This window comes from Excalfactoria chinensis, chromosome 1, assembly GCF_039878825.1.
Source record: "Excalfactoria chinensis isolate bCotChi1 chromosome 1, bCotChi1.hap2, whole genome shotgun sequence".
Lineage (NCBI taxonomy): Eukaryota > Metazoa > Chordata > Aves > Galliformes > Phasianidae > Excalfactoria > Excalfactoria chinensis.
Window position 1 is genome coordinate 73,852,061 of NC_092825.1, and position 16,065 is coordinate 73,868,125.

Genomic DNA, 16,065 nt, shown 5'->3' on the forward strand with positions numbered 1-16,065 from the left:
CCATTAATGGCAGCACCTTGACTTTTTAAGGAAAGCATAAACGGGAAGAAAGCAAACTTCTCAATTCAGGAACTAGTTTTTTTGATTCAAAAGAGTTTTTACTTCTACTGGCCATGATGCCGCATGGGTATACAAAATTCCCTCTCCTTTCTGGTTTTTCATTTTTCACAGCAGTAGTTAATGAGGTTAAAGATTCATTTGTACTCTTTGCTAAGGTTAACCATTTATATTTTAGGAAAAGGTGTACTCTTCTGCCTTTCATAGCAGCAGCGACAACAAAGCCAGAGGGTGTTTTTCTTTCTATCTCAGTGGAGGAGCATTTTGACACATACGTAGCCTTGGCTTTGAGGGCAAGCTGGGATTCCCAGGTAGTCTCTTAGCCAAACTGGTAGTATTGAAGAACACCTGTTTCTTAAAATCAGCTCCATCCAGCATGGTAACTGCACACAATGCTTTTAGGGGTTTCTGGTTGAGTCTTGTGACAGGATATAGAACGTACAATTTCTATATAACAGCCACATCCTTCTCTTCAATTAAAGAGTGTAAGGCTGTTTATAGAACGATGTTAAGGTACTTTAAAACAAAGTGAGGCTAATGCTCAGCTTAACTGAAACCAGTTGCTTCACGAAGGAACCGAAAAGAGTAAGAAAAGGTTCTGATTAGAAATATTGAGTAACTTTAATGACTACTGGAACAGGACTATCTGTATCTTTAGAACATCGTGGATCTCTGTATTAACCAAGTAGTGTATCAGCAAAAGCAGCCCATCATTTGAACAGCTGCAATTCATTCTTGTCGCAGCATCTCAGATTTGCACTGCGGACTGCTACAACGCTTAATCTGCACCACCGTCACTGCAATGTCCTGCTCTGTCATACAGCAGCAGCTACTGATGGCTGGCTAACAGTATGGCGGAGGGCAAACCAGCAGCACTTCCTCACCCGCACAATCCACCAGGAGCGCCTACACAGGTTGTCGGAAGTTAGGCGAAGCCAGGAGCGGACCTCTGGTAAGCCACCAAACGATGAGGGTTGATTCTTCCAAGCGCGGAGGAGAAGGATGCACGCGTTTACCTCTCGCGGCGGAAGGTCGGTAAGGGCCGTTCCCGTCCCCTCGGCCCCGCGGGACAGCCCCGAGCGCAGCGCTCCGACAGCAGCGGACCGACAGGCAGCCCCGCTAGTGCCAAATGGCGACAGCAGCGAAGCGGAAACGAATGGCAAGAAGGGCGGAAGTGGCTTCGCCAGCCTGGCGAGAGCAGTTTCCGGGGGGGGGGGGGGCGCCGGTGTCCGGCTCCTGCCGGAAGCGCCAGTGTGTCGGGGCCCAAGATGGCGGCGGGGATGTACCTGGAGCACTACCTGGACAGTAAGAGCTGCCGGGGCGGGGCCGAGGGCCGCGGCTGAGGACGGACAGGCAGACCGTACCTCGGGGCGGGGACTGAGCCCTGCCTGGGCGCTGACCGAACCGCGGCTGCCCCGAGCCCCGCGGGCGGCAGCGTTGTCCGGTTGCCCGGCGTCTGGCTGAGAGGCTTGCTAGAGCTGTGAGGGCTCCCGGCCGCGCTCCCTCTCTCTCTCCCTCCTTCCTTCTTTCCCTCGTTGCTGCGCAGAGGCTTCCTGAGGCTGCTTAGAAACGGCGACAGGAGCTACGGCTGCTCGCTCGGAGCTTGCCGCCGGGGCAAGGCTCAGCGGAGCTGACTCGGGAGGCCGGCCCTGCTCCGGCCGTGGGGACGCGGCGCCGCACTATCTGGCTTGTCCTGGAGAAGCTGCCGGCTGCTGCTCCTCGGCCGCGCGGCTTCGGGAGCCTTCCTGGGTCCGGTGGTGCCGCAGCCTTGGTGGAATGAAGCTGAGGGCAGTTGCCTGCAGTTAGATAGTTACTGAAGCTGCCTTCGCTGACATCTTAAAAAATACAGCCTTCTTTTGGTGGTGAAAGAGCTCTGTAAACGGTGGTGGTGTTGGTAATGCTAATAGAGCCCTTCTACGATATTGCTCTCCTTTAAGTTGTGTATAACTTTATCAAATTATGTCCTTGGTGGAGGGGGAGGATGAAACTTAGAACATACACATATTCCTTCAGCCTCTGTCCTCCACCCCTCCCCACCCCCAACCCCATGTTCTTAAAAAAGTAAACTGATTGGAGGAGTTGTTCTTGAAGGAATGTATTCGTGAGTTAAGATTAGGTCCCCTCTCTGGTGATTGCAGTTTTCATATTTTCTGATTTGGTGTCAGCGCAGGAGATGGAAAAGTTTGGTGTATTACAGTGTGATATTACTGGTATGTATCTTTTATTTCAGTCTACTTGGCCAAGTTACAACTCTTGCCATCTGTTGGCATATGCTTGGAAGCGCTGGAGCATGGTTCTTCAGGAACCGTTGGAACTAGATTCCTCCAGCACAGAGCTGCTGTGTGGGGACAGAGCTGCAGTGTTGTGATGAGCAGGAACCTACTGTTAACTAAGGAAGGTCAAGAACCTCAAGAAGTTACGTTTTACCAGAAAAGCTGAAAAGATACTGGTGGTGAGAAGGCAAGATTATTGATTTAGGAGCTGTGAAGAAGGAGAATGCAAAAAGCAGAAAGGAAAGTTGGACAAGAGGACAAAGATAGCTGGTAGATGGGAGGATGGAGGCTGGGTGAGAGAGGAAAGAAGGAGATGAATGAAGAGGAAGTGTGTGGGGGATGCAGTGTTTCCTTACTGTGGGGAGCACAAGTGTATATTAAGAGCTGCAGAGATGAAGTAGCGAAAGACTGAGTTTTACAACCAGTAGACAGGGATGAAAAAGATTCGGTACTGAGCGTAGTGATGTATGGCAGGCACAAAGTCAGAGAAAAGCTTTAGATGAGTTTGGTGGCTAGAGTGCTCCCATCAATGCCAGGAGCTTCAGGATTTTTGTCACTGTCAACTATGTGAGCTCTGTGGGAGCTTTTCCATCCACCTCTAATACAAACATGCAGCAGAAATCACAAGCTTTTATTTTGTGTCTCAGACAGGATGTGTGTTCTTGCAGGTAGGTGTTAATAGAGTGGCACTGTTATTTTCTTTAATGCGTCTTATTTAAAAACAAAAAATAAATAATGTGCACAGTATAGTAGTACTTAAAATACCTGATTACAGAGGTGTTAGGAGGAACAAAGTGTTCACTGCAGTGGCTTTGTGTTCTTTGATTTTTGTCTGGTATCCTGTGTATCATATACAACATTACTTCCCTTTATTAACTAACTATAAGAGAGCTGCTGTGTTTGGTCTAGAGCTTCCTTTAGAAAAGCAGAGCATGTGGTTTTCAATACTTATGATGGAAGACAATCCATCTCATCCTTCAGTGAGTTAGTTTATTGATTGGTTTTCCGGTCTCAGTTTTGTGACTTCCCTGTAGTTCACTTTCACAGTTCCAATATTTTGTCGTGCTGATAATGCCTTCTGCCTGCCATGCTCAAACGTCCCCTTATTAAAAGTTTCTTTCTGGTGTAGATTCACATTAATTAAATCTTCTTACTGGTAACTTAGCCAAAAGCAAAACAAAACGTGTTCTTTTGTCAATGTATTTTAATTTCTGACTTTCTGAAAATGTGTGCAGTCCTTTAGTACCAGTCTTCTTTATGGCACTAACTAAAGAAGTCAGGTTATTGCTCCTCTGTCGAGTGTACCCTTATCCTCATTGTGTTTCAGCTGGACGTTCATACTTGGCAGTTATATACCATAATAGTCAAGCCTTTCTGTTTCTTGGAAATATGGTCCAGCATCCTTTATCTGTCACTATCATAGAATCACAGAATCACCAAGGTTGGAAGAGACCTAAAAGATCATCCAGTACAATTGTTCACCTATTACCAATAGCTCCCACTAAACCATGTCCCTCAACACAACATCCAGTCTTTCCTTGAACACCCCCAGGGTTGGTGACTCCACCACCTCCCTGGGCAGTCCATTCCATTTCCCTAAATGTATAACTCGACATAAGACTAGATAGAATGTATCAGGAGTTAGACTGTTGTCTTACTGTTCTAGTGGTCTGTTCCTTTGGTTTTTGCTCTTCCAGTCTATCTCACTTACAGGCAAGATACACTTTTTTAATGCATCAAGACCTACTTCACATGTAGTTTGCATGAGTTGTGCTTGTAGTTCTCTGTAACACAATTCAGAAGCCTTATGTAGCCTTTTAAGCTCATTTTAATGTGTCTTATGCTTTTTTATTGTTATTACAGATACAGGGTGCTTTCTGATACCACGTCAAGTATTTGATGCAAACTGTAGTTTAATCATTAAAAAATACATATTTTCACTAATGACGTATTATTCCTACCAAAAAAACCAAGTTCATCAGAAAACTTGTGGAGGTTTTCTCCCCTCGCTCAGTCTATACTGGCACCCTTACAGAATTCTTTAAGGTGATCCCAGATCAGCTATTCATTTCTTTTTGTGGTTTCACACCTACCTGAGGACATTGTATTCCTCCCCTCACCCCCACAGCATTTCTCTTTCATGTGGGTCACTGACTGGATCTGCTCGGGGGGTGGGACCTCTTCACAATCCTTGAAGAAAGGAAGGCACATGGTGAATTAAGTACAGACTGCAGGAAGAAAAAAGGTGGTCTCATGTTTGAGGCAGTTGAATATCATCCTGATGAAGTGAGTTTGATGTCTATGTCTGTTTTTAGGATGTGCTTTTTACAAGTTCTACTCAAACGGATTATTCTTCCCTTAAATTGGGTGAACATTTGTAGTTAGAGAAGTAGACTTGAAGAATGCACATAGGCGCAGCTGAAATCTGCTTTGACCAGGCAGTTCTGACTTGTGAGAATCTGTAGCATTTTTAGGCATCTCAAGAAGTGTGTTTGCAATGACATGGCCCTGATCTCCTTATCTTAGTTTTCCATTCCATTGGTGAGGGAAGCAGGCTATTCCATAGCAGTGTTGTGAGAAAGCGTTCTCATGTCATAATAATGAGCACCTGGGAAAACTGATTGCCTGGGTGTGTTTCAGATTGGGTTCTGGATAGCGTATGTGATGACTCTTATTGAGCAAAAAGGATAAAATAAAGCTTTCAGTCACTAGTCAGTTGTTTTTCCAGGAGATTTTTGTGCGCTAGCCAAGTTATCAACAGAGTTCTTGGTAAAATTGTCTGGCAGCTTCCTAGCCCTGGAATTTTAGTGGCTTTCAAGTCCTTGCTGTGATTTAAGAGTGGTTTTAGGCTTAGGATTAGACACACCCTTCCATGCCCTTCCTCTAAGGTGTTAATTTTAAAGCTCAATTGTTTGAAATATGTTATGCTCCCAACAGGTGTTCCTGCAGCAGAAAAAATGTTCATGTTACTTCTGTGCTGAGCTGCTTCACAGAGGAGCTCTGTGTCTGGTCTACTCCAGTCTCCTTCCTTCCTTCACCAAACTGAAGCTATCCTTCCATCTCTTCAAATATTGTTCTCCTTTTCTAAAGCATTTAATGGTCTCTGAACTATCTAATATCTGTTTCTGAGGAGAGAAAGCTAGATACTGAAGTGTTTTCCTCCATGCTAAGAAAGAAACACAACTTTAGTTTGAGGAAACTATGGATGCAAAGGAATTAGAAATGTGGAAAGGGATGGAGGAGGAATAAGAAGGAAGAAAACTGGTGTTTTGTGATTGCATGAGCATGTAAACTCTTCTAATGAGTCTGTGCTTGGTCAGACTCTAGTTACTGTGTTTGGCTCAGTATTTGCTCTCTTACACGGTTAGTAATATGTAGTGTGAGCTTTAAGGGAGAAGAAAGGAAGGGTGACTAATACAGATTCTCTGGAAGATGAGATGTAAACACTAGGTTTTTCTTTGTGTTTAGATGTTTCAAGAGGAGTGTAGAGCTCTTAGTAGGCATTGATGAAATGTATAGAGGAAAGTCACAGATTTCTGTGAGGTTTTTTATGAGTCTCTGAAAGTGTCATGATTGTGGGGATTGTCTTTATAGTAATGTCAGTGCAGCTCTTTATTTACTAAAAGGACATCAGAATAAAGTAAGTTACAGGTAGTGATATCACAAAGATCTATCTTTTATGGCAACAGAACCAAGGAATGTACCACTCTGCAGCTGTCGAGTGCCTGAATTTACTATGAAGTGAACTCTCTCTGCTCACTTCCCAGTGATCTATTCCTGAGGATATCTCTGCCTATTTTACAAGGGTCACGTCTGTAGGTATGTTCCTTAGGAACTCAAATGGTGCCTTCTCTGCTGGTTCCAATCATTGTGGCCCACCACATATTTTTCTATCTGGACAGATGAGGCTATGGCTTTATTTGCCTTGCTGAATGTAAACTTTTATCATTCCATTTGGAAAGTGTGTACCAGAATGGAAAGAAATTTAAATTTTCATTACAGTTGAGTTAGTGAATAAATGTCATTGTAAAATGAATCACAGTATTATCAAGGTTGGAAAAGACCTAAAAGATAAAGGGCCAAGTAATAATAATAATAATAATAATGTTTCCAGCTTCTCCGATCCCAAACCTCTGACTATCTAGATTCTGCCAACGTTTGGTCTAAGTTAGATCTAAACACTTGGGAGAGTTATCAGCAGAGAGCTAATAGCCTTGGCAAGCTCAAGAAGCAGAAGGATGTGACTGGTCTGTCTGCTCTAATAGCTGCTTGACGTTCATTCCATTGTCCTGGAGACTACCAGTCAGGTACACTGGGACATAACTGCCTTACTGAACAGGATGATGGAGACTATCCACTTAGATGGAGTCCTCAGCTGGTAAGTTAACATGGTACTGTGTAGTCATTTTTGGGGAGGATTCCCTTTTAATGTTCATTTATTTGTTATTATTTATCCTTATTAGGGAGACATCAAGTTTCCTTTGCTCCTTTTTATTCTGCTGGCATGTGAACATGTACTGGTTCAAGGCTTGTCAGTGTTAGAAAACTTATTCCCGCATAAAGCATAGAGCAACAGTAGCAGCACACACCTTCCTGAAAGTCATCTTCCTTCCCCTGCAGCTGGCATGGGAATGTCTCTTACCCCCTCCCCAATGCAGTATGTGGCCATACATTTCAGTTCCTGCTTATCAGTCTTCTCACATTATACTTCGGATGCGCACATCTCTTAATAAATGGTTTCTATGTTAAACATGGTTTTAGTGTAGCATGCTGAAAGATGCCTTTCACCTTTATGAGTCTTTGGATTAGCTGCATCTGTGATGCAGCACATATGGTCTGTGGAAAATTACAAAAGATCTCATGAAAGGGAGAGGATTTGGTGATTCATAGGCATCACTTGTTTCTGTGTGAAAACTACTGGCACGACCCACGCTAAGCTAATACTTTTATTACTGTTAATGGCCAGTTCGTTTAAAAATAGATTTTGTTGTTGACTGGTAATTTTTCCAGAGCTCACACAAAATGGTTTTACAAGACAAAACATTCTGCGTTTTCTCTGTGTTTCATCACTTTACCACAAGCAAATCTGGTGCAACAACCATTTTGTCAAACAGCCCTGTTATCTCTTTGGTGGTGCCCTTGAAGATCTGTGACGGGCTGGGAGTGCCTGGAGTGTTTCAAGTCTGTTTTGATGTGCCGGTCTTCCATGTCCTGCAAACTTCTGAAATCAAGGTAGATCTTTAACATAGGTTTAACATAAAGTTCCCTTGTGTGAGACTGTCTACTTATGTGAGACTGCCTGCTGTCTTGGTCGTGGATTCTGTAGTAATGAAAAGTCAGAAAGAACCTTTTAGCCCTTCAGGAAAGGGTACACTCTGTTTTGGGGACTGTTAGGCTTCTATGGCTACTGCATTGACTGTTGTTACTGACTGTTACTGTGTTTTTGGACGGTGCATGACATGGACATGCCTTGGGCTGGCATGCAGTGTACTGGCCCAGCACTGGAGATATTTAATGCAGCAGAATTCCTGGGTGGCCTTGGACAGTTCAGTCTGCTGAGTACTGGTTGTAGTGCTATCCCTTACAGAGGTGGTGGTGAGGGTAATGTTACAGGTTAAGCTGCACATGCTGCTTTAGTGCTGAGAGCTGTGTGAATGAAGAGAAAGGTACGTTATGCTCAGGCTCAGATTTTCATTAACTGTGTAGGAAGCTAATAAATTGAGAACACCAAACAAAGTAGAAGCAGCATTTTAAAAGGGTTGCACTGTCTAAAGGGAGGAATATGTCATTCCACTTGATAAGAAAGCAGGGAAGTTGCTGAAGATTATCCTAAGCCAGTTGATCTGCACTGTATTTCAAATGCTACAAACTTCTGAAATCTCTTAGCACCAAAAAGTCCAATGTGCTTCCCTCAGGAGATCTCAGCCAGTCTTTCATTCCAGAGGGCAAAGAACTTATTCTGTTTCTTTGCCAGTCTGTCACAAGCAGGATTTCTTAATTCCTGTCAGCAGTATAGTGTTAAAGCTGGTTGTTGAAATGTGTACTGTTTAATAAAGCATTTTGATTGTGTTTTAAAATGCATTTTGACATTTTTAAATAAATATAATCATATATGCGGACACAGTAGGCGAGTGGATGTCTTGGGAAAGGCACCATGTATTTGTGTAGTACTTTAGTGCCATAGATCTCTTTAAAAGTGTGGACACTTGCAGTACAAACCCATTATCTGGCACTGCTGAAAGGCGTACAGTGAGAGGATGACAGACAGCAAGTTACCAGGTTGTATAATTCCATGGGCTCATGGGCTGGCTTATTGTGGGTGTGAATTAACATCTGAGTTCAGTAGCTGAAGTTTAAATGCCGGTTGCCTGCACTGACAACTCTTCATGTGTTATTTTTATTGATCTGTATTTTGTTTTGTTTTAATTTGAAGGAAGGAGGGTGGTGATGGATTCTAATTGTTGGAGAATGAAAGTTGAGGGTCTGCATGGTTCTTTTGGGAAATGATAGTGTGGTTGTTTATATGTGGTGAGACGAGAACAGGAATGGTGGAGGGAATGGCAAGGGGAGAGGATGAAGGATGAGAGAAGAATAAGGGATGATGAAGGGAAAAGGACCTGGGAATGAGAAAGGAATAGAAAGTTTTAACTTGTAATAGAGAAGGAAAACAAGGTAAGAAAAGGAAGGGGAGGCAAAAACTTGGAGATGTGTGCTGATGCATAGGATAATCTTGCTGTGGCAGGAATGCAAGGTGCACGGGGGACTGTGCATTGCTCTCTGTGATCTGTCCAAATGAGTAAAGTTGCAGTAATGACAGTCCATGCTTTCCTATAGTCTCCATTCAGGTTCTGGAATACCTATATAAGGTCCACCTTGAACCTTCTCTTCTCCAGTCTGAAGCCCAAACTCTCAGCCTGTAGGGGAGATGCTCCATCCTTCTGATCATCTTTGAGGCCCTTTTCTGGACCTGCTTAATGTCCTTTTTGTGTTGGGGGCCCCAGAACTGGACACAGTACTCCAGGCAGAGTCTCATGAGAGCAGAGCAGGGGGGCAGAATTGCCTCTCTTGACCTGCTGGTTGCACTTCTCTTGATGCAACCCAGGATACAGGCAGGAAGCATACATTTCTAGCTCATGTTGAATCTTTCACCAACCAACACGTCCAAACACCTCTCTTCAGGGCTGCTCTCAGACTGTCCTCCACCAGCCCAATCTGTGTTTGGGATTGCCCTTACCCAGATGCAGAACCTTGTACTTGGCCATATTGAACTTCATGAAGTTGGCATGGGCCCACCTCTCAAACCTGTTTGGGTCCCTCTGAATGGCATCCCTTCCCTCTAGCACATCAACTACACCACTCAGCCTCGTGTCATCTGCAAATCTGATGAGGACGCGCTTGATCCCACTGTCCATGTTGCCTTCACAGATATTAAATAGAGTTAGACCCAGCACTGATTCCTGAGGAATGTCACTCACCATGGGTCTCACTTGGATGTTGAGCCATTGACTGCAACAATCTAAGTGTGACCATCCAGCCAGTTCCTAATCCAGTGGGTGATCCGTTTATCAAATCCACTTATTGTCAGTTTGGTGACCAGGATGTCGTGCAGGACAGTGTCAAATGCTTTGTGCAAGTCCAGGTAGATGACATCAGTTGCTCTTTCTTTATCCACTGACGTCGTAACTCCATCATTAAAGGTCACCAAGACATCTATTTTTTTATGGAACTGTTGAAGTGTTGCCAAGCAATTTCAGTAGGTGTTCAGGCCACTGGTAAATACTGCAATGAAGAGCGTTTATTTATTTATTACGAGTATTTTTGTCTCTAAGAACAGATAAGATCTTTTTGGTTAAGCTGAAGAGAGAAGAATGCTTCCCCATACACAGGTAAACTACCTGCCATAGGAACTGCTCAGTTAAAACTTGTTTAGCTGCAGCTTTGTCTTGTAGAGGTGAAAGGAGAAAGGACGCTTTCCAGATGAGGGCACAAACTGGTGTGAGTAACAGCTGGAGGCACTTTTTGTTTTTCTTTTTCTTTCTTTTTGCTGGAAAAACCGGGGCATGATTCCTTTCAAGTTCTCAAACAGCGGCAAAGTCCTGTCTGAGTTTCTCTTGCGGTTAGCACATCGGTGTGAAATTTAGCCATAGCCTCATTTAGGGTTGTTCTGTCCAGAGAGTAGCATCCCACCCACCAGTTTTTGTACTAGTGTATTCTCTGTATCTGACCGTTTCTAGCCCTGCTGGGGGAAAGCAGTACGTGATGGAACGTGTGCTTTTATGAGCTCATTTTTAGAGCAGAAAAAGGAAATTACGTCAATCTCTTTTTAAAAACTACCAGGTCAGGCATTCAGGTGGTCTGGGATTTGCGCATACTTGACATCCTGTGCACACAACAAGAACAAATGCTGTTTTTCTCTCTAGGATGCCTCTCCTGGAGGAGAGGAGGGAAAAATAGCATGCTGCTGCATGACCATGTTGCATTTCCTGTGCAAATTGAAAGGTTTGCAGTCTGTGAGGCTGGGCATCACAGAAGAAAAATGGTATTAACATTCTCAAGCTGAATTTCATCCCTGCCACAAATTCTTTTTGTAAGCAGTGATGATTTTCAGTATTACGTGCCTGTTGTTTTCTGAGCTGGTGGGGGGTTTTTTGAGCTGTAGGGGTGTAATCTGGTAGCAAACTATTTGAGCCATGCGTAGAGGCTGTTGTACTGGGCATACAAGGAGGTACAACATTTAGGAATATGCAGACACCCTTAATTTTGCTGCTTCTGAATTTGTTGAGAACTTGATCTTGCGCTATTAACCTTGAATGCAGGGAAGTGATACCTACGTGCTGTGTGGTCAGATATCCATGTACTTAAGGACCCCTACTATCTGCACGTTTCTTAGGTGCTTAGAATAGAAATAGCAAACAAAAAATGATTGAAGCAATATTGAGTGAGTTACGTACAAAATCCTTATATGCAATTATGTTCTGGTTGTGTGGAAACTTACTCGTTAACGTATTTGTTACAGAAACAGCTTCTAGGCCCACGGTTGTTTTTACCCTTAGTAGAAATTAATTTTGTGGCATGTGTCTGGTACTTGTTTAAAAATAACTAACTAAATTCCTTTGTGTACAGACTTTCCCTGCTGGGTGATTGCTTGCCACGGAAATGGCTCTGCTGTTGAAATGTGTGGCAGTGAAAAATAGAGACCGCTGCTGGGCTGATGCGTTAGACAGCCTTGGTTAGGGGTAGGGATGCTTTCATTTGCACAGTGTGCGTCGCAGAGTGGGTTCAGGAAGCAGAAATGCTTGTGTTGTGCTTCTGAAGAGCTTCTCTTCTACAACCCCATGCTCTTCCCCACCTTTGTGGGGAGGGGAATAACACAGCACCGACTTGCAAGATTATTATTATTTAGTTGTTTATTAGGTGTAAGGGTGACAACAGTCAAGCTTGGACTTCAGGTTAACGTGGTGACAGTCAATCTCGGTTTGATTAGGCAGGCATGGCAAAATAAGAATCATTTTTATCAGCTTTGTCGCCTGAGCATCTGGTGATGACTAGGGGCTGAGTAGCACAGTGAGTTGGAAATTAATTGGCTATCAGCTTCATGTTCCTTGTTCAGAGCCATACAAATGTTTTGTTATTCACAATGTATAGCATCCTTCCACATGCAGGACAGACCATACTGAGGTTTTGGCATAGAAGGCAGAACAAGGAGCAGGGGTTTAAGGCTGCTGTTTATTGTTCCATCCTGTTGCAGAGCTGTTCTTTGGTTCTGCAAAGTCTCCTGTTTCTGTCTGTTAAAATAAGTAATAAACCGGGCTCACTTTTCAGTGAATTAGCATTTGATCAGCTTTAGTTTTGACATCTCTGCATAGAAATAACAAAACGGCATTATTTACCAGTGGTTGTGCTGTTCTTTGTTTATTTTGTTTATTAGTGAAGTGAGTTCTTAGATGGATACGTAGCATTAGAATGACTGACTGCATTACAAGTTCTACTTTACTGCTTATTTTAATTCATGCCTTTGCATGGCGGTTTTCTGTTAAGTGATCTGGCGCTATGGAATTGCACTCCTGGCTTAAATGCATCAAGTTTTTAGAGTCTTTCTCCTTTATGGTTGGCAGCAACTGAAGGCACGCTAGTGTAAACTAGGAGAGGGTTCCGGAAATCACTGGACTGGCGTACGTCTTAGTACTGTTTAACTTAGATTTGTTTTGACATTGTGGACAGGGCCTTGACTTTTTGACATATTCTCCTTTCCCTGCAGGTATTGAGAACCTGCCTTTTGAACTGCAGAGAAACTTCCAGCTCATGCGAGATCTGGATCAGAGAACAGAAGGTGAGGATTAGAGATGGTTTCTGTGATGAGAAAGGAATCATGCAGCCTGGATGGCTTTTCTTCCTTTGCCTTCATCACTGGGACCTTGGGGAAAATAAGGAAACCTGCATCTTTCTTAACAGAGGACACTGTAGTGCGTATGTATGTACATGTATTTATGTGTGCAATGGTCAACTTGTTTCAGACCTCAAGTCGGAGATCGATAAGTTGGCCACGGAGTATATCAGCAATGCACGGACTTTGTCATCGGAGGAAAAACTGGGGCTTCTCAAGCAAATCCAGGAGGCCTATGGGAAATGCAAAGAATTTGGGGATGACAAGGTTCAGCTGGCTATGCAGACCTATGAGATGGTATGAAGGGAAGTGTCTAGTGATTGTTTTATGAAAGGCTGTGCTGAAGACCCTGATCTCTCTCTTTCAAACCTCACCCACTCTTGCTTTCCCTCTCTTAGTGCAAGCCCTGTACCCTGTTCTCTTTGCTGTCTTGGGCTCTGTTCTGTGGTAACTCCTGGTCATTGTCTTCTTTGCAGGTTGATAAGCACATCCGACGGCTGGACACAGATCTTGCTCGCTTTGAAGCAGACCTGAAGGAGAAGCAGATAGAATCGAGTGACTATGACAGTTCTTCCAGCAAGGGAAAGAAGAGTGAGTACCACCACTGGGCTGCAGATTGATACAGGAGGCAGCCAAGTGACTGTGGAAGTGGTGGGGATGAAGGCAGGCACTGAAGTGGTACAGACTGTTACGCTGGAATCTGAAGGACAGGTAAAAAGATGGTGACCTGGACTCTTCTTGTGTGAGCGTATTCAAGGCCACTAGATAAAATTAAGCTGAGGTGCATGGCCCAAAGCCAGTGTACGTTCTGAAGTAGGAGTGCATTTTGGTGCTGAAGAGGTTGTTACTGTCGGGTGTCTATTTTGACAGAATGGGATATGCAGTAACTTTTTCTCTTGTTGCCAGAGGGCCGAGCCCAAAAAGAGAAGAAAGCTGCACGTGCACGCTCTAAAGGGAAGAATTCTGATGAAGAGGCACCAAAGACTGCCCAAAAGAAATTAAAGCTTGTCCGCACGTAAGCATTTAAGACGCTTGGGGGAATGAGGAGCAGCACTACAAATCAGACTAAGAGAGTTTTAGCCAGACTTCCCTATGAAGAATTTAATCCCCACCCAGACCAGATGCTGTGTATTTCTCCCTGGAAAGAAAGGAAGGAGACCTTTTAGTTTTTTCCAGGGATTGTGGCATGAAGGGGAAGACAGATCACTCCAGTGGATGTGGATGTATGTGCTTAAAAAGGAGGAGTGGCAGTCTCTGGCAAGCAAGGGCATTGTAATGGGAGACATGACGCTAGCTGATTTACTGACCTGATCTATTTCTCTTTCCTGTAGTAGCACAGAATATGGGATGCCTTCTGTCACATTTGGAAATGTGCACCCTTCAGATGTGTTGGATATGCCTGTGGACCCCAATGAGCCTACTTATTGCCTCTGCCACCAGGTCTCCTATGGGGAGATGATTGGCTGCGACAACCCAGATGTAAGAGCCTGTAGTTGATGGATGTGGGGGAGAAGGGAATGGAGAGTCTTGTGCTGCTTTGGTGGGGCCTGATGTAGAAGTAGTGACAGTAGCAGGGCTCAGCTGGGAAGAGCAATGGACTGGCCGGTTAAGTACAGCTTTCTTTGGGGTTTTCCCTAATACAACAGATATTTTCTTTGCCCCATACTCAGCAAAGGAGAATTTTGCTTATGAACAACGTGTAGGTTGGGTATGAGACTGTTTCCTGACAGATCCCATTAGGACTGCTACTAGCGATTTCAGAATTCGTGATTAAGCATTGGGAAGTTTCAGCAGACCATAAACTGTGATTTCAAGAGAGAACTGCATTTTAACTGAGTGCTCTCCACCTCAACAGTGCTCCATTGAATGGTTTCATTTTGCCTGTGTGGGTCTGACAACAAAACCAAGAGGAAAATGGTGAGTGAGTGATTAAAACAAACGTTCTGGAGGGTCCATTGGAGGGCTGCTGGAAAGAGGAGGTCATGGGTGACAGAAGAGAAAATAAAAAAAATAAAATAAAAAAAAATAAAAAAATAAAAAAAAAAAAAAAGACTTTTTCAGAAGGAAAATTTGAGTTAAGGCTTTGGTATATTGGAAAAGATTCTTTGAAACTTTAATTTCAGGGTTTGTATCAGATCATAAATACTGTCTTTTTTGCTTTCCTTTCTACCAGGTTCTGCCCTCGCTGTTCCCAGGAGAGGAAGAAGAAGTAAAATCCCATGAGCCTTGAATACTGCTGCAGGAGCTCTCTTCCCCCTGCCAGGGCCTCGTCCCAGCTCCCCCAGCCTTTGGGACCTTGGCTAGGGGGAGTCTTGCCCTGTTTGTGGTTTGGGCCATCCCTGGAATGGTGTGTACCCTTGCGGCAGTTCCAGTGTGTTCTGTATCCCTGGCTGCTTCCAAATCCCTAAGGGAGGCCCTCTCTGTGTACTATTCCAAACAGGTCTCTGAACCTCAAAGGGAGTGAATGAGGGCACCAGGGTAGCCACCAGATTCCCAGGGATTCAGGTAGCCCCTGATTTTCCTTGGCTTTCCTTCAGCCTCCTCAGAGTTCATTGCCTACTCTCTGCTGAGAGAACAAGGCTATGGGATGGGGGAAGGAAAGGAGGTAAGTCTTCAGCATTTTAGGTCTTCTATTTTCCTGGATCTTTTTCAGGAGAGAGGGAGTAACCAGGCCACTGCTTAATCTAGTAGCTTGGTTGAGAGACTGAAAACTTTAATGTACTCCCTATCTTTAATCATTCCACTACTTTGTCTGGCATTGAGCAGCCTCTTTTATTGGGGCAAGGAGGAAGAAGGAGTGTTTAGAGCTAGCTTTCTCTCTTACTCCTGGGGTAAACCTGCTGGCCTGGGAAGCACATTGTATGAAGGAAGAAGAATTTCTGGCCATGTGGTGAGAAACGGTTTGATTTAGCCTGTCTTCTGGCTCCAGAATTCCCTCTCCCTTTAGTACAGTGGGGCTTCTCCATTATGTTGATGATGGAAAGTTGAGGGATCCAAAATCCCACTTGTATACTATAGAATTAAATAAAATTCATTCAAACAAATGCTCAGTTTTGTCTTGCTGTCACCTCCATAGTAAGTAATTGGTCTCTTTCTTAGTTCTTTCTCAGCTCAGCTTTTCCACTGATGAATGCAGCACAGCTTTTTTTCATGCAATAATACTGAACGTCTGCCAAGGTCATCCTTTAAAATACAACCAATACACTTGTCAAAGAATTTCTAAGCTTTCCAGTGTCTGTGGAAAACATCTGCCTCCTTAGTCACATCCCCACAAATGACAAGATGCTTATTCTCATTTTTGTTGTTTTTTCATCAGTAATCTCTCTTAAGTGAGTGAGGAAGAACAGAGAT

General features: G+C 43.9%; 1 protein-coding gene across 2 annotated transcripts; it reads left to right on the forward strand.

Moving 5' to 3' along the window:
* Positions 1 to 1,283: 1,283 nt before the first annotated feature.
* On the forward strand, positions 1,284 to 15,761 carry ING4 (inhibitor of growth family member 4). Of its 2 annotated transcripts, XR_011905473.1 has the most exons (9): positions 1,284 to 1,362; positions 12,589 to 12,660; positions 12,845 to 13,011; positions 13,191 to 13,305; positions 13,621 to 13,729; positions 14,046 to 14,193; positions 14,570 to 14,631; positions 14,888 to 15,061; positions 15,155 to 15,761. XR_011905473.1 is itself a non-coding variant. In XM_072351628.1 (8 exons), exons 1-8 carry the CDS (start codon positions 1,326 to 1,328, stop codon positions 14,925 to 14,927), a joined length of 750 nt encoding a protein of 249 aa, XP_072207729.1. In that variant the 5' UTR covers positions 1,284 to 1,325; the 3' UTR covers positions 14,928 to 15,755. The 2 variants fall into 2 exon arrangements, 1 of the variants encoding a protein (XP_072207729.1); XM_072351628.1 differs by having other exon boundaries at positions 14,888 to 15,755.
* The last annotated feature ends 304 nt before the right edge of the window (positions 15,762 to 16,065 follow it).